The following is a 27887-nucleotide window of genomic DNA, read 5'->3' as shown; positions in this document are numbered from 1 at the left end:
GGCGTTGGACTGGAGCCAAATTTATTCACGACCATTAAAGATGATTCTGATCAAAGGCAGACAATGTGTTGATCATCAATTGTTAAAGCTCTAGTGCTGGGATGTTTAATCCGCTTCTACCAGGGTTTTCTGACCGAACCCTAACACTGGTAATACCGGGTTCTGACCCACTCCACAGGTCTGCTGCAGGAGGCCGAGCTGACGCGGTAACTGTTCCAGTTCGTTAGGGGGCGCACAAAAGCCGAGTGTAAGTGAAAGAAGAAGAGAGGGAAGCTGCTCAATTCTGCCATAATTGACAACAGAACGACTGCAGGTGAGAAACGGTCAGCAGAAGCAAAGCGAAGTCGGTGGGCGAAGCGAAGCGAACATGGCACCGAGGTGAGGATGATACCGAAGAGGCCGGAAGCAGTCGAACGTCTATGTTCTAAAAGAACAATACATGCGGAATGTCCTGACGACGCCGTTAACGTTTAAAAAAATGTTGTTCGAATTGCTCAGGATGTTCGAAGAATGTTCGGCTGCTCCCTGAACGGTGGGGCTTAACAGCGCCCCCTGGTCGTCTTAGAAGTTATTTCGTTGTATCGAAAAGGGTGCGTCATAATATCCGGTTGGGATGTTCAAAATAAAAGAGCACCTCTCTGCTGAAAACATGAACAGATGATCTGATAAACTTTTACAGTTTATAGTCAACATTAATGGCTGTGCTTCTGCGTCAGTACTTTTTTTTACTGATTCTAAAAAGTGTGCTCAAAACATTGAGTCGAATGTTTGTATCGAGGGTTGACCCGATTCCCTAATCCGAAGAGGTTAGCTACAACAAAATAAATAAAAAGTATCCCTGTGACCGGAAACAACTTGCCGTCGTTTTATTTAACGTTTTATAATGAAATTTTGAACCGGATGTTTGGGTTTACGGTGGCTGATGCGAGTTTGACGCGTGTGAATGCGGGGCTGCAGTGCGGACAAACCGACTGGATCCGGAGAACCTAGAGAACAACACCCATGTAGAACTGGGCCTGGGATTCTGGTTCAGGTTCTGTCGCGGGTCTGTGTAGACCCATGACGGACCGGATCGTCCCTCCTCACTACAGCGAAGGAGGACTAGGACCTGCACCCGCACAGGAGGTCCTAGATTACTGAAACCAGTCTCCTTTCTTTCATTCTGCCCTCAAAGATACGGTCTGCCTCAGATTTCCGGTCTGCTCGGCCTATAGCGGCTGTTAGGCGGAGGAGGACGGGACAGTCTGAGGCCCGGAACCTGCCCCCTTTCATGAACGGTGGGTTTTCTGGACCAGGACATTTGGCATCGGAATCTGTTCCCAGATGAAGATTACGAAAAGGCGGAAAAGGAGTGGACGGTGCGCCAGGTAGGCGCGTTCCTGATTCTAGCCCTAACAAGCTGAAGTGTGCGCGAGCCTGATGGCGTTCAGAACCAGGCCCAACCAGAGCCCGCTGACTTAGTTAAAAACCGGGTCAGACTGGGCCGGACCTATTGATCTGCAGAATGTGATGTTGCGCGTGCGCATAGAGCCCCCATGACTGCGCACGGGGATGGGGTGGGGGTCCAGCCTCCATCAGCAGCAGGACAGAACAGGAGACATGTTCTGTGGAACAATTTTAGTACAAATAAAAACAGGTCAGATTAGCGTTATCTAGTATTTCGACTTTTTAAATTAAAAAGAAAGTAATGAGTAATGTCTCCTAAATTAATCGATTCACTGTAATGATTATATTAGCAAGAATGTTTCCATAATGTGTAATATTTATTGATTAAGTTAATATTATAGCTAACTGATCTCAGATGTCTCCAAACCAGATTTTGTTTTTTAATGCTCTCACATCACAACATAACTAAAATAAACCAAAACCAAAACACACATCTAACGCTGTGATGAAATAGACATTCTCATTATAGGAAATTCTCCTGGTTGGCTGTCATCTTTAACAATCAACTGTTTGGACTTTGTACAAGATTTTGAGGAATTGAGCTGTTTGGATGAGTGGCTGGAGCCAGTTTTACCCAACGGTCCAATCACAAGCAAACATGAGCTGTCAGTAATTTTAATTGGAGTAATTTTAGTTTGTTATTTTACTGATCATTAAACATGAAACACGGACCAGTCCTTTATTTGTTGGTGTTGTAATGCAATCTTAACAATTAACTTAATTATCAAGCAATTAGTAATAGTAATAAGTAATAATTAACTTCATTATTATGTAATAAGTAACATGTCTAACTTCTCCTATATGACCACAAAGGATGATGGGATGTATTGTTGTAAAAGCGAATCAATTTTATGCTACTTTTCACAATGGGATAAATTACGTAAGGGCACTAAGCAGGGTAGCGCAATCCTCGCTTAACATTTGTAAGCACCATAGAATGCTGTCCTCACTAGTTGGCGTAGACATCTGAAACTGCATTGTTAGTCCCGCTGGTTTCTCGATAACATTTTAAAACCAACGCCTGAATTCACTCAGCAAATGTTTTGGGTGAAGTTGGCTAAAATTTTATGGACATGTGATGATACCACAGAAGTGTGTGCGCGGGTGCATGCGTGCTCGTGATGGGTAACCGTGCCTTCTCTTTTGGATTGTAGGCTAACTCAGGAAAAGGAACATTTGTTCTAAAGTTCAGAATGATGGTGAGCTCTGACCGACTTCATCACATCAAAACTCGAATGCTGCAAATTTGGCTTTTGGCAGAGTGCACCCCCCCAACCAACACACCTTGAGTTCTGCCCCTGTCAGGACCACAGAGTTGTTCCCCTTCATGATGAACGGTACAGGGTTCAGTCTTGATTTTCTGCTTTAAATGCTTTAGATGGCTCTTAAGCTTTGGTGTCAATTTAACACACAAATAAAAACACTCACTAGTCAAATGAATTTATCTGTTTCTGATTCATTTAAAATCACTACATTTAAAATCTGAATAAATTGGAAGGTTGAAAATGTTCCTACTGTGCTGCCTGCCCTATGTCTGCTGTTCTGATAGGATGTAACTCATGGCTCTGTGGTCCCACCCACTTCAGTGATTGATCCCGGCATCACTGCAGGTGCTGAGAAGCCCCACTCCTTTAGCTTGCATCTCCTTTTCCCAGTTTGCATATTTCAGAATTACTGGTTAATACTGGTTTTAGTGTCTGTGCTGTGCATGCAATGATGGCGCCTCCTGGCAGTGCATGTGGAAGAGCATGGGCTTTCCCCCCAGCCTGGAGTCCAGGAAGATGAGCAGGGGTTCCGCCTGCAGACACCATCAGCTGCTGCTGGTTTGTGGATCTTTCTGCTTCAGTTGTGTTGAGGTCAGCTGATTAACTAGAGGATCTTCATCAGTCTCTTTCTGCTCATTTGTCCTGCCACTTCTGGAGCATTTTGGGTGAGAAGAGTATAGATCATCTTCTGCTTCTGTCAGCAGACATACATGTCCATGTCGAAGCCGTGTTGGTCACATGATCATCAGCTCACCCTTCAGATCAGACTACTACTCCGCTTTCACTTAGAAGGAACCTTATTGAAGGTATCTCCTGACTGATGATCCTCCTCCATTATTTTCTTTACTTTCCTCCTTGACATGAAGGTTTTTCTGTCATCATTCACTTCAGTCATCTTTTGTGATCTTAATGATTTTTCAGCCCATTTCTTTGAGAATAAATTCTTTTCTTCTGTTGACAAACGTCGGTCTGATGTCCACAACTGTCACGTCTGACGGCTTGTCTGGAACCACAGTCAGAAATGAAAATCTCATTGTAAAATCCAGTCTTTGGTTGTGGAGGATCCACAGTTCTGAGGACGCTCATCTAAGTGGAGGTTCTGCTGTGTTGAGAGGGTTGTCTCTATTCGGACCTCGTTGTTGGTCTGGTTTTACCAGGCACAGTGGGAAGAATTGTTGAAAACTTGATTAGAGCTTCTTGATGTGGTTCTGGTAGGTTGATGAGAATTTTGGCAGCTGAACATCTGGCTGCTTTTTGTGTCCCTGTTCTAACATCCCAGCCTGTACCCTGATCAACTGATGAATGGCTTGTCCGGGTAGCGTGATGTACAGGATCCAGGTACCACCGTTCTTTCCGGGGGTTCTCTGTCCCAAAACAGGGATTCTCTGACAGTTTTGTTCTCCACACAGATAAATGGCTCTTTTAAGCTGGGAGCTGCTCGTGTTCTGTCTGGCTGGCAGATGCAGTGCCTAGTTCCGGGTCTCCAGGACAACGCCAGCATGAACGGGACATCTGAACAGGCCGACATTCTGCCACCAAACTGTATGGTCAAAGACCGCTGGAAAGTGGTAAGTCCACGGATGTTGCTTCTTTCATGAATGGAGTCACATGGTAAACACACAGGATTTTATGTTTTCCTGTAATAATTGAGATTATTCTCCACCTGATCCCAGCAGGAACAGAACTGTCAGAGACTTTCTGAATTTAGCATTGATAAAAGATGAATAAAGGACCTGAATATTTGCTACGCAACAGAAAGGATATCAGTGCAGCAACCTTCAGAAATGACGTGACATGGTGCGATGCCTGTATCCATGAGCTAATGTTTCCTGTACACGTATATGCATATATGAATCCATACAAGGTGGATGTTAGATGTTGGGTGTTTGCATGCTACCTGTGTCATGTTAGCGAAGGTTCTGAAAAGAGCAGAAAGAACTGTACTGCTGCAGATCTTGGGGAGCAGTGACCATGATCGTGACCATTGTGTCCTGTTCTGACAGCTGAAGAAGATCGGAGGAGGCGGTTTTGGAGAAATCTACGAGGCGTTGGATCTGCTGACTCGGGAGAATGTGGCGTTGAAGGTGGAGTCAGCTCAGCAACCAAAGCAGGTGCTGAAGATGGAGGTGGCAGTGCTGAAGAAGCTTCAAGGTAAGAAAGCAACCATTTCACTTTCTCCACAACTTCACAGTAAACCTGTCAACATTTCTGAAGAGTTTTCTAAATTCAAATCTAAATGTTTTCAAATATAAGAGCAGCATCGTCACATCTCTTCAGTCATCAGCAGGACCACACCATCACACCACATGCTTAAATGAGATTAGTCAGTTCCTCTTGTGTCCAGTGGTATTTGAGTGTGCATGTATATTGGTTTTCCTTGACGGGAACATGGATGTCCTCCTCTGCCATTTCTAGTAGCCATGGTGTTCCATGTGTTTGACAGCTCTTAAGGATGCAGGTGAAGGTCATAAAAACGGATAAATATTGTTTCTCAGAGTTGACTGTTTTGTACAAGAAACCAGGAAATGGACTGACACTTTGATCTGATTGGTTGAGGATCTGGCCCTGAATTTCACCTTATTTTTATTGTATCTGGGTCTGAAAACTGTTTTACTCCCTCCACGCTGATGTCCACTTGTGTGATAGCCTGCCCTTTTGCTAGCATGTTGGTAATATAAAGTTTGTTTTGTTTGAATCTGCTTTTAGGTAAAAACCATGTCTGTAAGTTCATTGGCTGCGGGCGCAACGACAAATTCAACTATGTAGTAATGCAGCTTCAGGTGAGTTGGGGCAAATGTGACGTGTGTATGAAGAGGCTGTGGTGCTCAGCACTGTTGCAAATCAGTCTTTTGCATTAGGAACTGTTTTCAGATGAAGTTTGTGGGTTAACCTGCTCTGTAGCTCACAATAGGTTGGAGAATTCATGGGGTGTAAATTCAACGTGATCACCTATGACTTTGTACCTCCTCGTGGTAGGGGCGGAACTTGGCTGACCTGCGGAGGAGTCAGCCTAGAGGAACATTCACCATGAGCACCACCTTGAGACTCGGCAAGCAGATTCTCGAGTCCATTGAAGCCATCCATTCAGTGGGTTTCCTCCACCGTGATATCAAGCCGGTATGTCACTATGCCATGTTGACAAGTTCTCGACCTGACTGTGTGTGGACTACAGGATTGTCCCAATCCCATCTGGATACATAATTAACAATGTCTTGCCGATAAACAGTTGCAGCACTCACTTTAATTAGGCCTGTTTGAGTTGTTTTAGCAAGTTTACTATAGTTAAACAAACCAGAATTTACACCATCACCATGTTTTCATGATGTGAGCAGCGACGTTTGAGTCGGCAGCACGCTGTGTTATTATTTCACCAACATCTTCTGGCGATGAGCCGCACTCGACATGAGTGGCTTTTTTGCCTTGTATATACTTTGAAATAAGGCTGGTATCGGCCCCATACATGGTATCGATACTCGCCCACTCCTAATTAATACCAATGCAGCTGTCTCACGAACTAGGCTTATATAGTAAATAACTGGAGCTGTTAATAGGGACTTGCCAGATTTTAACAGTCTGAGCATTCTTGGTCAAGAAGTATCAGCTTCTTTTTGGCATTTAAATTAATTCCACACAAAAGACATTGTAGCTGTGTCTTCAAAGGACAAAACTAGTTGACACATGTGCAAACATGTTTGAGCAAGCATAACATATTTGATGTTATGGGTTCAGTTGGGGTCAAAGGTCAGTGATTTGTCATTGACTATAGCGTGTATGTTTGGGGAAGGGACAAGTGTCTTAGAGTGAGAAGGAAACATGGACCTTTCCAAAACTAATGTAAGAAATTTGATTCAAGTGCCACAAAGTCGATTGAACCTTTTTTGTACTGATAACTGGTGATGTTAATTAATGAGTACGGGGATTTAATTGTTCTGATTCATGGGAGCTGAAAAAGACTTCCAGGACTGTAACGATGGTTCCACTAGACCAGTTCACTCAGACCAGTGTTTGTGTGTGCAGTCCAACTTTGCTATGGGACGCCTTCCCTCTACATATAGGAAGTGCTACATGTTGGACTTTGGTCTGGCGAGACAGTACACCAACACCACTGGAGAGGTCCGACCGGTAAGGAACCATACTGAGCAGATTGGGCAGATCAGGTTCATGATGGACCATTGAAGGCCGTTCACAAACATCATCAGTAGTTTTCACAGTTTGGTTACAAATTAAATTAACATGACTCTCGGACATTTGTTTTTGAAATCAATTAAAATAAAATTATTAACATTATTGGCTTACATTATTATTATTACATTAAGCTACTATAACGGTCCATTTAATGACAGCACATTGTGAATTAAAATTAAAGTGTAGAAAAGTGTTTTTTGTTTCTCTATCCAGATCACCATAGCAAAAGAACGACTGTATGATGTTGGTCATTTCTACCTTCGGTTTTAGTTTTGGAGAACGTGGCTCAATGAATCAGTTCATAAACCTGATAGTTGTCCAGCTGTTGAGGGATAAGAGGGTTTTGTTTCAGTATTGATCACCAATCACCCATTCTCTGATTAATGATTTCTGTTCGTTCAGTTGAATGTCTGCTATGTTTCATCACTTTATTCTTCAGTCTTGTGATTTTTTTTTTAAATCTTTTTTTACAGTTCCTTTGGATTTATGATTTTGATGTGCATGTCTCCCATTTCTTCATCATCTCCATGGTTACCCAGGGACGTGAGTGGTTTCTATAGTGACAGAACGGTCACAGCTACATCACCAGCTGAACATTGATGTTTAGTTTGTATGATTGAATTCTGAATGTCTTGATCTATTTGTTATTATTTGGAAGTCCTTTCATTCTCTTCTATTCTCAGCTAGATTTATTTGCAGGCTAATTCTAGCATTGCTTCAGCTTCCTATTTAAGGGTAAACACCACAGTTTGATCTAGTCTTTTATAAGGTGTTTTCTAGCCTACACTGTTTGGCTGTGAGGATGATAAAGGCCAGTGTTTAAGCTGGATATTTTTAGAATTTATTCCTCCTGTCCAAAAAGAAGACAACAAAGAGTACAGCCATGACAACTTGTGGTATTCCCTGATGACATCACAAAGCCCTCAGAAGTACAGCGAGCATCTCACCATTCTGACAGTGCTACATATAAATCATGTTCAAGGCACTAAACCCCGGGACAGAAACACTAGAGGCTAACTCATTAGCATGCTAGCCTTTTATAGTTCTGAGAAACAAAAAGGTTCTTGATAGGAATCCAAATTAATGAAAAGACAAGCCTCAGCCTCATGCCATCACAAAATACTTCTGGTTGTGAGACTATAATACCTCTTTGGCGACTGATTATGTGACGGTGTGTACTTCCTGTGATGTTCAGCCCAGGACCGTGGCGGGTTTCAGAGGGACGGTGCGCTACGCCTCCGTCAATGCTCACAAGAACAAGGTGGGTTATAGCATCACTTTTGCTCGTAGCCGGCTTTAGTGTCAATGCTCATCCAACCATGCTATTATTTTGTCTATCTCCAGGAAATGGGTCGCCATGATGACTTGTGGTCCCTGTTCTACATGTTGGTGGAGTTTGCTGTTGGACAGTTGCCATGGCGAAAGATCAAAGATAAGGTAGGGTTTCAAAATAGGAGGATGATACACATACGTCCACTCTAAACTACAAACTCCTGATCAATCCTCAGATCAACGTTCACGTCAAATCATTTTTTAGATTGTTATTAAATCGTCACTTGTGCTAATGTTTGATTGATTGATTGATGTTATATTCTAACTATGTTATGCTCGTTCTGACTTTCCACACCCCAGCCAGGCTGTGAGGCACCGATGAGGCTTTCCACAGATCTGCTATTGGCTGCAGTTGGTCACATGAGTGCTGGTTTAGTTCCAGTTGGTCATGTGAATGGGAGCCTTTCGTCAGGACGGTTAATAAATGAATGTGGATTTTTGACCTTTTTCAGGAGCAGGTGGGTCAGATCAAAGAGCGTTATGACCATCGAATGCTGCTCAAACACATGCCTTCAGAATTCAATATTTTTCTGGACCACATTCAAGCGCTGGATTACTACACCAAACCAGACTATCAGGTAGCACCACCCACTCTGAAACAGTCTGTGTTTTATTTAGCTCCACCACCTCATCTTTCTGTTGTTTTGTGTCCAGCTGCTCATGTCCGTGTTTGACAACAGCATGAAGGAGAGGATTATCACCGAGAATGAGCCTTTTGATTGGGAAAAGGGAGGAAGTGATGTAACACTTTCAACCAGTGGCTCCACCCAACCACAGCACAATACACGGCCCACTGTCGCCATGGTTGGGTAAGAAGCAGAGCCCATGCCCTTTATTATTTAGTTCAAAAACTGAAGCAAACATTCCAAACCTTTTGGGACTTCCTGCTTCCACAGAGCCATCGTTACACCTGGTCCCGGAGATCTTCAGCGAGAGAACACAGATGATGTTCTACAAGATGAGCACCTTAGTGATCAGGAAAATGCACCGCCGGCCCCATGCAGCCGGATCCCTTGTGAGACTGGATTCCCAAACTCAGGGGAACTGGGTGAGGCCTGGGAGGACACCGACTTTAACCGCAACAGACTCCGGATTAGCCTCACCAAGGTTGACTTGACAGCTTTGATATCTTATGTTTGATGTTCTGCACTTTTAACTTTGTCAACAGTTTCTTAAATGCAGTTTGTTAATGGTGTCCGTGTCACACCACTAAATACCTTTGTTACCACAGGAAGAAGAGGCTGGCCGGGGGGCTTGCCCTGTGTCTCCTGGTCGAGGAGGAGCACCAGACTCCCCCTCTGGTCAGGGCCGGTCTTTAAGGTACCGCCGGGTCAACAGCCCCGAGTCAGACCGTCTGTCTGCTGCTGAATGTCGAGTGGAGGGCTATGGACAGCGGTGAGATGCTGGACTTTTCAGTATTGAATCTTGATCAAGATCTAAAGGTCATTGGACGTGAATGTATTGGACCTGATTTTACTTGATCCAGGTCGAGGATAGACATCCTTGGCTCCCCGTCTAGACACATCTACTCTTCCCAGCCAGCTCAGATGCTGTCGGTCGAGCCTGGTTGCCATGGTGACAGACAAGCCAGCGGCCACCAGGAAGCCTCGGCGGCATCTGTGGACCAGGAGGCACACAGCAACGCCTTCATCCGCTCTGTTCCCCTGGCTGAGGAGGAGGACTTTGACAGCAAAGAGTGGGTGATCATTGACAAAGAGGCAGAACTGCGCGATTTCCAGCCAACCACATCAGGAACCACTGACGAGGAGCCAGAGGAGCTCCGCCCTCTTGAGGAGCAGGAGGAGAGGAGGAGGATCAGGGCTGGAGGTGCGAGTTTTGCTTGTGTGAAATAATCATCACTGGCTAAGCAAGATTTTCTGCTGCCCCGCTCAGTCTTTGGGTGTATTTACATTGGGGGCCAGTTGTCCTGTACTGTACTGCGAACCTTCCCTTGTCTTCCCCCAGCTTACATCACCCTCAGGCCAAGTGTGCTCCAGCACGGTTTGCTCAGACCCCTTTGTGTTAACCACATTAACACAGAGAAAAACCCTAATTTCTAGTCTTGTTTACATGCAGCTGCAGGAGCGTCTTAATAAGGAAACAGTTTTCCTCCCATTTTCAAAATAGTCCACCCTTGCAAATGTCCAGAAACGAGGCTCTGTTGAGTATGTAACCATGCTTATGTGATCAACTGTAACACGTTAGAGCTGCACTCACACTAAGAAAATAATCCAGACTTTAGAGGGAAAACATGTTAAGTCACGGTACTATTGGGTACTGTGAGTGCACCCTTTGGTGTCTGTGTACTCTACTGGGCCTCTTTGGGACCCAGTGCTGAGTTCTGATCATGTTCCAGAAGTACTCAAATGTTGTCTAACTCTGTGTGTGCAGGAGCGGAGCTGGTGGTCCGTCCAAAGACCCACACCAGAGAGAGTAACCGAGGGATGCTAACGCTAGCAGAGGAGGAGGGATCCAGGAGAAATATCTCAAGCCCTGTCCAGTCTCCGTGTCACTCGCTGCCATCAGGACGTCCCCATCGAAGAGAGTCGGAGCCTGTTGGACCACAGAGAGCGGTAAGAGGCTTATTCAGCCAGTGGGAGGAGACCTGGTCTCTGTGGAGAATTTTGGTGGACAGATGAGGAAATGTAGCGCCCTACAGCAGCAGCTGTGCCTCTGCCTGTCAGCCAACATTCAACTTCAGGGACAATCCAGCACAAGCCAGCACAATGACATGGTTCAGCCAGAACTCCAGATACTCTGGCCGGGAGTTCCTGAAGTTCTCAGCACACAATTAGCTTCTAGAATCTGCTAACAGCATACTGCTGCTATATTTAGTCCCTTCTAATTCCTTTAGTACATGTGAAGAACATATTACTGTAAGTATTTTATGTCTCTACATATCAGGAGCACTACAGATGTGGTCCAAAAATAGTTCTGGATAGATCTGGGTGGTGGTGTGGTTGATTCTTCATCTGTGTTTTGCTGGAGGCGGACTGGTCCAGCAGCAGGTCCATTCTGCAGGTGGACAACCAATGGAAAGTGTTCTCAGTACTGTGGATTGAGCTGTGCACATGTTCTCCACCCTGAAACCACCGAGAAAGAGCAGAGCTAGCATCTCTCAGCTGGCCACTGCTCTGTGAGCATTATGGGAATTGTAGTTGTTTGATTTTGTTCTTCAGTGCTGAAATAAAAGACAAAAAAACAAGAGAAGGATTTAGACAGATGCTGTCGGCCCCTTTCCAGGAAGTGAAATCTCTTCTCTTCGCTCTTGTTTGAATCATCTAAATCTTTTATCATTTACAAAGTTGTCATTTCAACCTTTTTCTGCACTTGAAACTGTTGAAACATTTATTCACATTTGCTAAAGTTGAAACAACAAAATGGTTTCATGTGTGAGAAAATGTTCTTGAATCGGTCTGATCTTAATCTGACATCTGTCCCTCCGCTGCTCAGAGGTTTGAGCTCACAGAAGATTCTGTTGAGTCAAATCTTTTATCTCCTCTCTACTTCATCTGTGGCTCCTTTACTGCTTGAGCCTTCCAATGGTCTGCTCTTATTATGGGGATAAAAGGTCATTTCCTGTTTCAGTGAGAAGAGAAAATGGTCAAAAGTGTATTTCTGAAGTTAGATGCTAACAAGCTCTGCCCGTGCGTAATATTCAAGGTGTGTGGCCTTTTCCCGGTTTCCATGGTTTCCAGTTCATGAGAGTGCTTCTACAAACACTGAATATACAATAAACAGTTTATCTTTAACGGAGATGGCTTGTTTTAACCTGTTAAGCCAACGATGGCGCTGACTTTCAAGAATCTTTTTCCCTTCCCCTATGAGCACCTGTTCCCGTCTGAGGATATCTTCAGGCAGATTTCTTCAAAAAACAACCTTAGGGCTTAAAAAGTTAATATGTAATTACAAAATCTGTTATGAAGCATACCAACAAGGTAACCCTGAACAACAACAACCCTTGATTCCTCTTCATACTTCTTTCATACAAAGCTACAGGTTCAAGGAGGCCAAGGGTAGGCAAATGAAAAGCAGCAGCCCTTCACTCTGCTTCACTTCAGAACTGAACACTAAAGGGACAATATTTTGTTCCTTGGGCTACTTGTCACGATGACCTTGGATCCTACTGAGCATGTTAGCTAGTCCCCATGGTTAGCTTTGCTAGCTTAGCAGGCTTTCATTTAATGTTGTGGAGAGCTTCTTCATGTTCTTGTTCTGATTCTTTTTATCAATTTTCAAATTGCTGAGATTTTTTTTCCACTAGCCATGCTTCACTCACACTATAGGCTGTAATACTACTGCTGCTACTACTACTACTACTACTACTACTACTCCTACTACTACTACTACTACTACTACTACTACTACTACTAATACATAGATTATAAAAACTAGTCAGTTTAAAAAAGACATTTGACTTGTTTTGGGATAAAATAGCATGAAAACATAAACTTTCTTATGGAGGACCAAACCTGACTATTCAACAGTAAAGTGGACAAAAACTTCTGTAGCGCTGAAGTGAAACACACAAACTAGAAGAGGACAGATTTCTCAGAGACACCAGATGATTCAAATTAAACAACTGAGCTCTGCTCAACAGCTGAACATTAGGGCATATTAGATTTACTGGAAAAACTGAGATGTTGGTTTTGTTGATGGACTTGTGCGCGTCATTTTTCCATGTTCACTTTGTGACCTTTGATTTTCCTCATTCACTCATTTTTCTGTTCTGAAGAGTCAGGTTTGGTCTGTGGAAGAGAATTAGAGCCACACATTAACCATTGGTGTAAAAATGACTAAATCCAAAATGTGGTAGTCTGGATTCTGAAGTCAGAATTTAGAAACAAACTCTTGGTCTGAGCTGGAATATTCAAGGTCACATTTCAGAGGTCAGATGACTGTTGGTCCTCCTGCTCTTCCGTACCGCTGGTCGTCACCGTGTCAGGCTGAAGTTTCGTCTGTGTTTAAAGACTCAGCTAGCGCCACGTTAGCGTCGTCACAGGTAGACTTGACTGCCGAGGACTGTCTATTTCTTTCTTTACTCTTCTTTAGCCCCTCCTCCCGTCACTGCTGAAAAGCACCCCCCCCCCACCTATCGCTTTAAGTGTACGCAGTATTTCGAGTTTGAGTCGCCGAGGAGAGAACAGAGCGAGCGTGGCACTGGGACAGCAGAAGAAGAATGTTTCAGGGTAAGCACAGTTTAGGAACACTCTCTGTTCTCTCACTTTGTGTTTTCCCCTTCTGTTCTTCATCATGTTCCTTCATCACTCCATCTCTCTCCTTTGTTTTGTTCTCTTCCTCATGTTCTGCTGCAGAACCTCTCAGATACAAACGTGTTTGTGCTGCTCTTCCCCACGGGAAAGCATGTTCTCTGTTACCTTCTACCTGCTAACTGTAGCTCCGCCCTTTGCCCACTTTGACCAGTCAGCTGTAGATGTGTGACAACCAATCAACTCTCTCCTGAGTAGACTGTGGCGGGGAGGGGGAGGAGACAGCACAGAAAGCTTTAGGATGTAGCCATAGCATTTCTTTAGATACAATGAGTTCCAGTCTCCACCTGTTAACCCCGCCCTCCCTCTCTCTGATTGGTTTGTTTTCAGTTTGAAGAGGAGCGGCACCATCCGCGGCCCAATCAGCTGAGAAGGCTAGCCTCATACGTCTTCTCATCCTCCACGCTGGAGACGGAGCAATATCCACACGGAGGAGGAGGCTTTATTCAGAGAAGCCGCTCAGCAGAGAGCAGCCCCGCCCACACTGCCGCCATCACTGTACGACGGCGTCATGCGGGTACGCTGGCAGTACCGGGTAGCCCTCGGAGCAGGCACTCAGTCCTGAATGTGTCCAGATCACAGCTGCAGCAGATGTTAGCCAAGCTAATGAACAAAAACAGCTGAGATCACAGGAGACACACTCAAACCAACACACATGCTGATGGACACACAGGTTTTGTCTCAATGTTCATTCATGACACCTAAAATGTGGGGTTGGCCACCACAGAGTGAGTGAAATCACCATGCTAGGACCCCACACATGTAGATGAACAACCATATACACACAAAGCAGAGCAGCCATATAACACTGAAGAGGATGATGATGAAGAGAGAATTCTTTGCAATAAAGTGAAAACACACATCTTTTACCTTCTGGATGACATGGCGACAGAGGTGCGGAATGGAGGGACAGGAAGACCTTAACATGTCTTGGTGGCACTGATGCCGTGAGACAGATGTGCACGATTAAAAGTGAAAGAGGAATAAAAACAAATAATTCCTTCAACTGATTCACTCACAAGTGTACAGATATGTCACAATATTTATTTTATACAAATGTTTCCTAAAACCTTAAAAAAACAAAAATGACACTTTTTAAAGTTTGAATGTAGATTAATTAACAAATGAAAATGATTCACTTGTTTATTAATAGGGGCACAGAAGGATTGATCATAAGTGGTTATTTGTTTATCTGACAGCAGGTTTTCACCTCATTTGCCATTTTGTTTCAGGGGTTTTTGGTTCCCGGAGGACGACCCTTTGACTGAAGGTCATGTTTGTGTTCTGCAGCGAACCATGTGGTTAACTTTGCTAACACAAGAACTCAAAAGCTTCTTTTGTGGTCAAACTGAAAACAGATTTTGACAAACTGATGATGGTTAGTCTTTATTCTAGGTTAGCCATCTGGAGATGGTGTGGCTGTGCTGTTGGACATTGTCTGCTGTCCAAAAAGCTCTGTCTCATCAGACCAAAGAACCTAGCAGTTGATCCTGGAGGCTCCCTCATGTCTGGGTGAATTCTAGGTAGCTTCTCTTTGCTGCTCTCTGACAGTTTCTACTGGTGTAGAACCAGTCTGCACAATCTCTCCCCTCTGAGCCACTGAAGCTTTGACCTCCTTCAAAGGTAGAGTAGCGCTAGGTGTCTTGGTGGCCTCCTCCATTCTTCTTGCGTGGTGACTTTGCAGTTCTGGGCAGATTTAAACAGCCTCCTCCATTTAATGGCGGAGCTAACTGGACTCTTTGGGACATCTGGTCAGCTGGAAATCTTTCGGGAGCATCTGCTAACCTAGACTTTCCAATGTTCTTGATGATTTTTGCAGTGGGGGAGCACTGAAGAACCAGAGCCTAGAGCTGCAGACACAGGTGATTTCCAACCACAGTCACCAGCCAGTTAGCTTTACAGGTGCTGAATGTTGAAGCTAATTGACACTGGATTTTTGATGAGGTGACTTTAGTTTGTAAAAATTTGTTTTTACTTTGAAGCAAAGGAGCTTTTGGGGGTTACCTTTTACAGATGTTGTAGTAGCACTTAGACTGATGTTTGTGATCAAAACTACCAAAATTAAAAATAGCAATAAAAGTCCTCAGTAAATTAGGAAATCTTAAGATGAAATACAGTAGTGGCCTTAATGATGTCATAGAAAAGTCATTTCTGTTTGGGTTGTTTTCATCTGTAGATCACGTTTTTGCTTCTAAAAGAGTTTTGTATTGTATTTTGACCTATTTGTGCATCTTGAATGAGAATGATGGCCCTGACGTCTGCATTATATGTTTGTATGTTTCTGAATCCTCCCTCATATTTATTTATTTTTAATTCTTGTTTTGGTTCATTCTTACCTTTATACCTGTAAATGGGCGGAGCCCTCTTCATATGGGTATGTCAGATTGGTTTTGATCCTGCAGAGATGGAGTAAATCGGGTCTTCCACATGGCTGCTGTCTTTGTGCTGCCTTCTTTCCATCCAGCTGCTTCCTATTCATCACTCAGCACTTTGTACCTGAAAGGTCACTAGATGGAAGAAATGAGTTGCAGTCGTTAGTAAAAAGGTCAAGAGGTCACGTATGATGGCGTGTCAATGTGTTGTGTTTGTAGCTCCCTCTAGTGGCCAAGAGAATAATGAAAGGAAGACAAGGAAACATTTGACAAACTTACTGTCAGGTTGATTTGGAGATTTTCTTGGGTGTAACCATTCAGCCAGACTTAGCTAGCCTATTTGGATGAGGAAGATGCAGTGACTATGATAAATTTTGAGGTGCAGTCTTTTTGATGAAGGTTACATTTTACATGGGATTCAACTTGTCACATGTCCGAGACAACAAATGCTGTCACACTTTTTAACTTTTGAGTACATGATATTATTCTGTTCTTCACTTTGAAAGTGTGAATTTATGCTTTTCACTTTTAGTGATTTTGTAAAAAAAACAAAACAGTACATTTAAAAACCTTAAAGGTTCCAAAAACAGTAATTAGATTTGTTTAGTTTAGTTTCATTTTCTGCCGCTTATCTGGATCCGGGTCATGGGGGCAGCAGCTTCAGGAGGGATGCCCAGACAGCCCTCTCCCCGGCCACTTCCATCGGGCTCTTCCGGGGTAACCCCCAGCCTCTCCCAAGCCAGGCGAGAGATGTAATCTCTCCACCTGGTCCTGGGCCGGCCACGAGGCCGCCTCCCGGTGGGACATGTCCGGAACACCTCTAAAGGGAGGCGTCCGGAAGGCATTCTAGCCAGATGCCCGAGCCACCCGAACTGACTCCTCTCGATGTGGAGGAGCAGCGGTTCTACTCCGGGCCCCTCCCGGATGTCCGAGCTTCTCACCCTATCTCTAAGGCTGAGCCCTGCCACCCTGCGGAGGAAACTCATTTCAGCCGCTTGTATCCGCGATCTCGTTCTTTGGTCATCACCCAGCGTTGATGGCCATAGGTGAGGACTGGGACGTAGATCAACCGGTAAATCGAGAGCTTTGCCTTCCGGCTCAGCTCCTTCTTCACCACGACGGATCGGTTAAGCGCCCGCATCACTGCTGACGCCGCTCCGATCCGCCTGTCGATCTCCCGTTCCATCCTACCCTCACTCGTGAGCAAGATCCCGAGATACTTGAACTCCTCCACCTGGGGCAGGACCTCCTCCCCAACCCGGAGAAGGCACTCTACCTTTTTCCAAGCGAGGACCATTGACTCTGACTTGGAGGTGCTGATCCGCATCCCTGCTGTTCACACTCGGTTGCGAACCGTCCCAGCATTTGTTGGAGGTCCCTGTTCGATGGCGCCAGAAGAACTACGTCATCCGCAAAAAGCAGTGACGAGATCTTCCAACCACCAAACTCAATACCCTCCGCTCCCCGGCTGCGCCTAGAAATTCTGTCCATAAAAGTTAGAACAGAATCGGTGACAAAGGGCAGCCCTGGTGGAGTCCAACCCTCACTGGGAACGAGTCCGACTTACAACCGGCTATTCGGACCAAAATCCTGCTCCTTCGGTACAGGGACTGGACGGCCCTTATCAAGGGACCTTCCACCCCATACTCCTGGAGCACCCCCCACAGGATGCTCCTGGGGACCCGGTCATAAGCCTTTTCCAAGTCCACAAAACACATGTGGACTGGTTGGGCAAACTCCCAACTCCCCTCAAGCACCCCAGCAAGGGTAAAGAGGTGATCCGTGGTTCCACGACTGGGGCGAAACCCGCATTATTCCTCCTCGATCAGAGGTTCAACTATCAGTCTTTTCCAGCACCCTGGCATAGACTTTCCCAGGGAGGCTGAGGAGTGTGATCCCCCTATGGTTGGAACACACCCTCTGGTCCCCACTCTTAAAAATAGGGACCACCACCCCGATCTGCCAGTCCAAGGCGACTGCCCCCGATGTCCACGCAATGTTGCAGAGGCGTGTCAACCAGGACAGCCCTACAACATCCAGAGCCTTAAGATACCCCGATCTCATCCACTCCCGGAGCTCCGCCGCCGGGCAGCTGTTCCACTACCTCGGCAACTTCCGCTCCGGATATTGGATGGTCCACCTTCTGATCATCCGACTCTGTTCCACCTTGAGGATACGTGTTGGTAGGATTGAGGAGCTCCTGGAAGTATTCCTTCCACCGCCGGATAATTGCCCCAGGAGACGTCAGCAGCTCCCCACGCACACCTAACACGGTGTGGGCGAGTTGCCGCCTGCCGCCCCTAAGGCACAGGACAGTTTGCCAGAATCTTCTCGGAGCAGACCGAAAGTCTTCCTCCATAGCCTCACCGAACTCCTCCCATGCCCGAGTTTTTGCCTCCGCGACTGTTGCGGCTGCAACCTGCTTAGCCAACCTGTACCGGTCAGCTGCTTCCGGAGACCCACAGACCAGCCATGACCTGTAGGCCTCTTTCTTCAGCTTGACGGCTCCCCTCAACTCTGGTGTCCACTATCGGGTATGGGGATTACCACCACGACCAGCACCAGCGGCCTTGCAGCCACAGCTCGCGACAGCTGCCTTGACAATGGCGGAGCGGAACATGGCCCATTCAGACTCAATGTCCCCTACCGCCCTCGATCAAAGCTCTGTCGGAGGTGGGAGTTGAAGACCAGCCTGACGGGTTCCTCCGCCAAGCGTTCCCAACAGACCCTCACTAAGCGTTTGGGCATGCCAGGTCCGCGCGGTGGCTTTCCCCCCCCACCTCATCCAACTCACCACCAGGTAGTGATCAGTTGACAGCTCTGCTCCTCTCTTCACCCGAGTGTCCAAAACATATGGCCGCAGATCAGCTGACATGACTATAAAGTCAATCATTGACCTACGGCCCAGGCTGTCATGGTGCCAAGAGCACCGATGAACAACCTTATGTTCGAGCATGGTGTTAGTTATGGCCAAACTGCGACTAGCACAGAAGTCCAATAACTGAACACCACTCTGGTTCTGATCGGGCAGACCGTTCCTCCCAATCACACCTTTCCAGGTCACGCTGTCATTGCCCAAGTGAGCGTTGAAGTCTCCCAGCAGCACGATGGAGTCCCAGTTGGGACACTGTCCAGCGTCCATCCTAGATCCTCCAAAAAGGGCGGGTACTCTGAACTATTGTTTGGTGCATACGCACAAACAACCATCAGAACCCATTCCCCGACCCGAAGGCGCAGGGAAGCAACCCTTTCACTCGACCGCGAGAACCCCGACGTCGAACTAGAGAGTCTGGGGGCACGCAAAAAGCCCACCCCCGCTCTCCGTCTCTCACCCTGAGCAACTCCAGCGTAGAAGAGTGTCCAACCCCCCTCAAAGACTTGGGTTCCTGAGCCGATGCTATGTGTGGAGGTGAGGCCGACCATATCTAGTCGGTAACACTCAACCTCCCCCACAAGCTCCAGCTCTTTCCTCGCCAGTGAGGTGACGTTCCATGTTCCAAAAGCCAATTTCCATAACCGAGGATCGGACTGCCAAGGCCCCCGCCTTGGTCCGCCGCCCAATCCACACTGCACCGGACCCTTCATGCTCCTCCTGCGGGTGGTGGGTCCACTGGAGAATTCGTATTGTGCCGCTAGAGGTGAAGTCCTTGGACCGACGCAAGACGGACGAAAGCGAAAGCATTTGCCAAGAATGTTTTCATTAATCAAGAACGAAAGTCAGAGGTTCGAAGACGATCATTAGATTTGTGGTCGAAGTTAATGTTGTTTTCATGATTGATGCTTACAGATATGATTAACACACGCACACACACAAATACACAGGTTTTGATTATTGTGAGAACCCTCTTTGACCATTCTAGATCATTGTAGATCCCTTAAGCCTAGCTCAAACTGAGTCTTTACACACATCTGTCCTCACTTAGATGGTTAAGTGCTCATTCTGGTTCTCACCTCTGACAGTAATTGTTGATGGTTATGTTGTTTGCATCCTAACTAATTTGGTGTGATGGTCTGGTCTCATCAGACCTGATCAGACTGCTTCCTGCCTAACCACCTCTGGAACAGTGGAGGAAGTGACTAAAATGCTCTTAGTGAACTCAACGATCTTCAGTTTCCAACGCAGAGGTGGGCTATGACTTAAATAATGATAATTAACTGTTGTGACATGTTGGTTCTTTTCCTGCTCCTGGCTGAAGGTTGGTGACCTTCAAATCTGAAGGTTTTTCCGATGAGTATATCAGCCCATTGCTATATTAGTCAGCAGGTTTTTCTTTGTGTCTCCTGATGCTTACCTTTCATATTTTGGTATCATTTTCTGTGATGGGAGAAGAGCTGCTGCTCTGCTGCAGTGTGTTAAAGGGCTACTTGATCCAAATATCCAGGCGTTAGCATAGTGTTGGCATGAAGACTCAGTCAGCCTGTGCTGCTGAGTTTGGGAGTTTCATCACATGTTAATGTTTAGTCCATCCCAAGACTGTTCAGCATGACAGATTTGGCATCCACCAGTACCAAAAATTCTAAAGAATTGTCAGTCTTTCTTGAAGGTGGCACTCATGACAGTGGGCATAGCCTAGGCTTGGAGTGAAGGAGATGATTTCAGAATTCAGACAGTAACTGTTGACGGTTATGTCATTTGCATTGACTGGCTGGTCTGATCTGGCATTTTGATGGCAGACTGACTTGTTGACATGCAGATTCAGCTAAACGATCTGAACGTCCTCTGTGGGCTGATTCAGGAACACCCACTTTTAGTGTGTTAGCCTGGTGCTTTAGCAGAGTATTCCACAGCTTTCTTTCAGTACTGCAGTTCTTCATTCAGCTTTGCTTTGAAAGCAGACAGTGCTGCTTTTTGTCATGCTAAGCTAAGCTAAAGACTGGTTGGAGCCCTGTAAATGCTGGGGCTCTGTTGACTGATGTTTCCTTCAGAGTTCTGCAATAAGAGAGTTTGTGTTGAGTCATGACCTTTCACCTGTAATATACCTTTTTTCTACAATTGGACACTTGCTTGTGTATTCTGCAGATAAAGCATGGATTTCAAACTTTTGTATATTAAACTAACTGTAAATATATAGGTGTAGAGAATAGGTTTGTAGTAAACCTCTGCTAGCATGTTATTCAGTCGGATTTATGTGTGTACAGCCTGTGCTAGATCTTTATGTGAAAACACTTGAAATCACCTGATAAGACTCTGCTGATGAGAAACTGCAATGCATTTTTGTGCCTTTTTTATTAATGTATGTAATCTTGACAATCTTGAAATGCTTCTGTACAAACAAGAATGACATTAAAATGTTTTAAGAAGCAAATATCATATACTCTTGTCTTTCTTCAGGCTATACTGTAGAACTTTTTATTATTTTAGGTTTTGTCTAGGGCTCTGGAACCAGTCTTCTTGAGAGGGGTTGGACTCTCTACCACTCTGGAGTTGCCGATGGTGAGAGGCAACGGGCAGGGGTGGCAATTCTCGTTGCTCCCCAGCTCAGTGCCTGTATATTGGAGTTTACCCCGGTGGATGAGAGGGTAGCCTCCCTTCGCCTTTGGGTGGGGGGACAGATCCTGACTGTTGTTTGTGCCTATGGCCCAAACAGCAGTTCAGCGTATCCACCCTTTTTGGAGTCCTTAGAGGGAGTGCTGGAGAGTGCTCCTTCTGGGGGCTCCCTCGTCCTCCTGGGTGACTTCAATGCTCATGTTGGCAACGACAGTGTGACCTGTAGAGGTGTGATTGGGAAGAACGGCCCCTCTGATCTGAACCTGAATGGTGTTTTGTTATTGGACTTCTGTGCTCGTCTCAGATTGTCCATAACGAACACCTTGTTCAGGCATAAAGGCTTCCACATGTTCACTTGGCACCAGGACGCCTTAGGCCGCAGATCGATGATCGACTTTGTGGTCGTGTCATCGGATTTGCGGCCGCATGTTCTGGACACTCGGGTGAAGAGAAGGGCGGAGCTGTCAACTGATCACCACCTGGTGGTGAGTTGGCTCCGATGGTGGGGAAGGATGCCGGACAGACCCGGCCGACCCAAACGTATTGTGAGGGTCTTCTGGGAACGCCTGGCAGAGTCTCCCGTCAGAAGGAGCTTCAATTCACACCTCCGGGAGAGCTTTGACCATGTCCCGGGGAAAGCGGGGGACATTGAGTCTGAGTGGACCATGTTCCGTGCCTCCATTGTTGAGGTGGCTGACCGGTGCTGTGGCCGCAAGGTGGTTGGTGCCTGTCGTGGCGGCAATGCCCGAACCCGCTGGTGGACACCAGCGGTGAGGGATGCCGTCAGGCTGAAGAAGGAGTCGTATCGGGCCTTACTGGCCTGTGGGACTCCTGAGGCAGCAGAGAGGTACCGGCAGGCCAAGCGGAGTGCAGCTACGGCGGTTGCCGAGGCAAAGACCCGGGCATGAGAAGAGTTCGGTGAGGCCATGGAGAACGACTTTCGGATGGCCCCGAAAAGGTTCTGGACCACCTTCCGGCGTCTGAGGAAGGGGAAGCAGTGCACTGTCAACGCTGTGTATAGTGGCGATGGTGTGCTGCTGACCTCAACTCGGGATGTTGTGGATCGGTGGAAGGAATACTTCGAGGACCTCCTCAATCCCACCAATGCGCCTTCCAGTGACGAAGCAGGGCCTGGGGACAGGCTCTCATATCTCCGGGGCTGAAGTTGCCGAGGTAGTCCAAAAACTCCTCGGTTGCAAGGCCCCGGGGGTGGATGAGATCCGCCCAGAGTTCCTTAAGGCTCTGGATGTTGTAGGGCTGTTGTGGTTGACTCAACTATGCAACATCGCGTGGACATCAGGGGCGGTGCCGCTGGATTGGCAGACCGGGGTGGTAGTCCCTCTTTTTAAGAATGGGGACCGGAGGGTGTGTTCCAACTATAAGGGGATCACACTCCTCAGCCTCCCTGGTAAGGTCTATTCAGGGGTACTGGAGAGGAGGGTCTGCCAGATAGTCGAACCTCGGATTCAGGAGGAGCAATGTGGTTTTCGTCCTGGGCGTGGAACGGTAGACCAGCTCTACACCCTCAGCAGGGTCTTCGAGGGTGCATGGGAGTTTGCCCAACCAGTCCACATGTGTTTTGTGGACTTGGAGAAGGCATTCGACCGTGTCCCTCAGGGGATCCTGTGGGGGTCCTCCGAGAGTATGGGGTGTCGGGCCCGCTGATACGGGCCGTCTGCTCCCTGTACGATCGGTGTCAGAGTTTGGTCCGCATAGCTGACAGTAAGTCGAACTCGTTTCCGGTGAGGGTTGGTCTCCGCCAGGGCTGCCCTTTGTCACCAATTCTGTTCATAACTTTTATGGACAGAATTTCTAGGTGCAGTCATGGTGTTGAGGGGGTCCGGTTTGGTGACCTCAGGATCGGGTCTCTGCTCTTTGCAGATGATGTGGTCCTGTTGGCGTCATCGGCCCGTGACCTCCAACGATCACTGGATTGGTTCGCCACTGCATGTGAAGCGGCTGGGATGAAAATCAGCACCTCCAAATCCGAGGCCATGGTTCTCAACCGGAAAAAGGTGGAGTGCCTTCTCCGGGTCAAGGAGGAGATCCTGCCCCAAGTGGAGGAGTTCAAGTACCTCGGGGTCTTGTTTTCGAGTGAGGGAAGAATGGAGCAGGAGGTCGACAGGCGGATCGGTGTGGCGTCCGCAGTAATGCGGACTCTGCACTGGTCCGTAGTGGTGAAGAGAGAGCTGAGCCAAAAGGCGAAGCTCTTGATTTACCGGTCGATCTTCGTTCCTACCCTCACCTATGGTCATGAGCTTTGGGTAATGACCGAAAGAACAGGATCGCGGGCACAAGCGGCCGAAATGAGTGTCCTCAGTAGGGTGGCTGGGCTCTCCCTAAAAGATAGAGTGAGAAGCTCTCCCATCCGGGAGGAGCTTGGAATAGAGCCGCTGCTCCTCCGCGTTGAGAGGAGCCAGATGAGGTTGCTTGGGCACCTATTTAGGATGCCCCCTGGACGCCTCCCTGGTGAGGCATGTCCCTCCGGTAGGAGACCCCCGGGAAGACCCAGGACACATTGGAGAGACTATGTCTCTCGACTGGTCTGGGAACGCCTGGGGATCCCCCCGGATGAGCTGGAGGAAATAGCTGGGGAGAGGGAAGTCTGGGCTTCTCTTCTTAGGCTGCTGCCCCCCGCGACCCGACCCCGGATAAGGATGGATGGTTTTGTCTACTTTTTTGCTGCCCTGTGTATCTGCTGAGTAAATTGTTTGCTGCTAACGAAGCAGCTGCAGTGGAACCTCTGCAGAAGACCTCAAAGTCAGAGGTTCAAGCCCAACAACACGTTTAACCTCCAATTTCTGATTCTTTGGGAAGTTGTTGAACTTTCAGAGTCACAGCTAATCTGAGGCTTTCCAGTCAGGTCAAAAACCTGCTGATGATCAGAGGAGGAGGACGAGGGGCTTATGGCTTCTTGTCACATCCTTTTACACAGAGTGTATGAAACTGGTTTAAATGTGGACCAGTGATATTTATATTGTTCTCTTCAATTCATTTCACCTTTATTTATCAACATCTGCTACAATCAAAATTGTCTCAAGGCGCTTTATTGAATCCCAGGGCCTCACCCCCAACAAGCAAGCGTAAAACTTCCCTTTGACAGGAAGAAACCTTGAGGACCAGGCTCATATGGGGGGACCCTCCTGCTAATGGCCAGCTGGGCAGAGAGGGAGGAGAAGGGAGAGGACAGGTAGAAAAGCAGGTACCATCAGAACCCAAAGGTACTTTCATTGTTATGCAGAATATTCCAGTTTATCATTAAACCCAGAAGAAGTTGATCTTCAAATGTGTTTGAAGGACATCAGACCCAATCAGATCACCTGACCACAGCTGTCTGCCAGCAGGGTTACTGATCTTGTCCCAGGTCATACTGGAACAGGTCAGGCTGCTGCATTTTTAGACTGCTGAGGGTTTTACCCACCAAGATGTGTCAATGATTCTTCAGAAGCTGCTGTTCTGTCCGATGAGAAAAATGTAATGACTTTGCTCTTGTATTATTTCTAGGGCGCATCACCCACAGCACCAAGCATCATTTCGCCATCCTCCCCAGATTATCGGACCAAGGGACAAAGCTTTGAGAAGAAGCATTTCCACATCCTTCCTCAGCTCCAGGCAAAGAGAGCTGACTTCCTCACTGTCATGTTGACTGGTACTTTATCTCCTCATCGGAGCTTTGCTTCTCCTGAAGAAGAAATCCCAGAGCCATTGGGGTCCAAGGAAGGTGACGTCATAAAGAGTGAGTCCAGCAGTGAAGCCAGTCAGAAGAGCCCCGAGCGAAGCCAAGAAGCTGCAGCCTCAACACTCATGGCAGAGGACCAGAGGGGTCCGAGAGAGCATGCCTCAGTGGCTGATGCTGACCCAGATCTCGAGGATGTCTCCAAAACCCTGGTCCTTTTTTCACCTGGAGACACTCGCAAATCTCCCTCAGGTGCCGATCATGTTCTGGATGGTGAACTGGCCACTCCCTGCACCCTCACATCCCATAATGAACAAGCAGTTCAGCTGGAATCCTCTGAGACAGGCTGCCTGTCTCCTGCCTTACGATCAGATCTGAAACCGACTCTTCCCATCGCTCCAGCATCACCACCCTTCACTAAAGTGGAGCGCACTTTCGTCCATATTGCAGAGACATCCCACCTAAACATCATGCCTTCTAATGGCCATTGCATCAAGGACAGTAACTGTGAAAACACCAAATCTTCAGCTGGTAATTATTCCTGTGAAGTAGATGTTGGACCTAAGATACAGGAATGTCCAGAAGTTTTTATCCCAGAGAACAATCTACCAGCAGAAAGGCATCTCAGTACAAAGAATGGTCCAATTACTGTCTCAGAGTCTCCAAAGCTGATCCAAGAACCTAAGGTACCAGCGGAAGCGCATGATTTTTTACAGGACCATGAGAAACAACAGTTAAATAGTGAAAAATCTTCAACGGTTCAGGCAACCAGACAAGAATCCCAGGCTCCTTCACTGTCTCAAAGCCGTAGTCGAATTCCTGTCCTCATTTCTGAGGAGAAATCGGGCTCAGAGGAGTCTACATCCTTCTCAGCATGGCTTCAAAGGCGCACGAGGAATCCGGATTTGGCCCGTTTTTTAGTACAGAAGCAGCAGAATCGCTGGATGAGGAGAAGAGTGCCTTCTGGGGCATCATCATTATCGTCTGGGGATGATGAGCAAAGAAGAGCTTCCAGCTCAGAGGAGGACACACACATCTCCCAAGAGTCCAGAAGGAACATCTTTGTTCAGGTTACTGAAAAACACCGCTCCAAGGACACCAAGAGTAGGATCCCTAGGCCTGTCACTTCGTTCAAAAGATCTTCAGCTGCTGCTACTCCCCTGCCTGTGGCAGACCCCAACCCTACCAAACAAGCGCCTTTCTTGATGAATGGGTATGGTTGTTTCCACAGACACACATTGGTTAAAACTAAAGTCAGATGCAATTTTGTGTGTGTAGAAGTTCCTTTTTGTAAGTCTTGAGAAATAACATCTTACACTTATTTTTTGTCTGCAGAATCCCAAAATTTGGACTGAGCACACATCGAAAAAATAAACTGAGTTTTCCCAGGTCCTCCTCCTCTTGTCCCCGCCCCACTTCTACCCCCGGCCCATCAAGCAGCCCTCGAAGGCTGCCATCTGTCCCGATCCGAACGCGCCGAAGCCTCAGCTCAGCTCACTACAGGACCGACAGCCCTTCTCCTCAACGACTTTATCCCACCAGGCAGCCCCTCGCAGTTCGAGCCCCAACCGTCCCCATGCTCCTGCCGCGGCCTGCAGGGACCATGCGGCGCAGCACCTCACAGGAAGCCACCACCCAGACCTTCTCTTGTACCACCCCTGTCAAGAACAAACCCAAACCAAATGGGACTACTCAAGGGTTGCCAAATGCCAGGGAGAAAGTGGTACCTTCTAGATAATAGATTCTATGTTAGATGCTGATTTTGCTCATCCACCTCATATATTTTCCAAGGATACCTTACTGAAGCGTTTTTGTACGTTTTCAGAAATCTTCACGGTAGCACTGCAGCAGGCTAAGTGCTCACTGAGGGAGGGAAGCAAGAAAGGAAGTAAAGAAGGAAGGAAGGTCGGTTAATGTGGATCTTTGGAACAAGAGTGGTCGGACTGTTGCTGGTAGACAACATGAACAGTCATCCAGTCAGACAATCTCCTGCTTGGATCACTTTGCATGATTAAAAAAGTTCTCCCAAAGCTACCAGTTGTTGATGGTTAACACTATCCTTAAGTTCTCACTTCATGGTGACATTAAGAGACCCCCTAAAATATGAAGTGGTCCCAATCTGCAGTATGTTAATCTGACAAATGACATATATCCTGTATTAATACTCAGTATAAAGATATAAAGAGAATATACACCTCTGCCTCCCTCATGCTATGACAATGAGTGTGCTTTAATTCTATTTTGGAAGATTTTTACATTTACTTTATGCACTACATTGTATATAATTGACCCATTTTCCCATAATGATGTCTTTATTTTTGACCTTGTGATGTATGAATTTCATCATTCTGTTCTGATGTGTTGGCTGTTTTCCTTTTTTAATGCATGATGAGTACAGGGTTGATCATGTGGTGACCTGTTAACAGTACGGGGATCTGTTTGTACAATATTTAGGAGGAATAAAGAAGACAGCGGAGGCTGGCTGTCATTATTACTCATTTCTAAGATGCTGAGAAAGGTTCTGTCATGCTCAGTGTTACTTTTGTGTTCACTGTCAGACTCAAAGACTTTGGCACCAATGGAGGATAAGTGATATTTGTGTTCTGATTAATTAGTTTAATCACTGTGCCAGTTGTGATGAGAAACAGAGGAAATAATTCTCTGAAGCGTTTTTGAATTTACTCAAAAGAAGAGTTGGTGCAACAATGATGTTAGCAACAAATTTCATTCATTTAATTTATTTAATCATTCACTTATTTCAATATTTCAGTTAAATGTAAGGACCACACTCACTAAAATCATTAAAAATAAAAAACAGTCACATGAACATTGATAATCCAAGGTAGTTTTCTT

General features: G+C 46.5%; 1 protein-coding gene across 9 annotated transcripts; it reads left to right on the top strand.

Annotated features, from left to right (window-relative positions):
- Nucleotides 1–149: 149 nt before the first annotated feature.
- On the top strand, nt 150–27870 carry ttbk1a (tau tubulin kinase 1a). 9 transcript variants are annotated; one of them, XM_029851296.1, is made up of 18 exons: nt 150–313; nt 1175–1367; nt 2601–2645; nt 4121–4279; nt 4715–4862; nt 5418–5491; nt 5688–5828; nt 6729–6833; nt 8092–8157; nt 8241–8333; nt 8681–8806; nt 8883–9037; nt 9125–9335; nt 9460–9623; nt 9715–10055; nt 10620–10801; nt 24863–26247; nt 26370–27870. In XM_029851296.1, the coding sequence occupies exons 3-18, from the start codon at nt 2640–2642 to the stop codon at nt 26770–26772; spliced, it is 3759 nt and encodes a 1252-aa protein (XP_029707156.1). In that variant the 5' UTR covers nt 150–313; nt 1175–1367; nt 2601–2639; the 3' UTR covers nt 26773–27870. The 9 variants fall into 9 exon arrangements, with proteins under 9 accessions (XP_029707156.1, XP_029707159.1, XP_029707155.1 ...); XM_029851295.1 differs by having other exon boundaries at nt 293–378; XM_029851298.1 differs by lacking the exon at nt 150–313 and having other exon boundaries at nt 916–1367; nt 2601–2783.
- The last annotated feature ends 17 nt before the right edge of the window (nt 27871–27887 follow it).

Source organism: Takifugu rubripes, chromosome 17 (genome assembly GCF_901000725.2).
Source record: "Takifugu rubripes chromosome 17, fTakRub1.2, whole genome shotgun sequence".
In the NCBI taxonomy this organism is placed as follows: Eukaryota; Metazoa; Chordata; class Actinopteri; order Tetraodontiformes; family Tetraodontidae; genus Takifugu; species Takifugu rubripes.
This window is presented reverse-complemented; position numbering and strand designations above follow the sequence as displayed.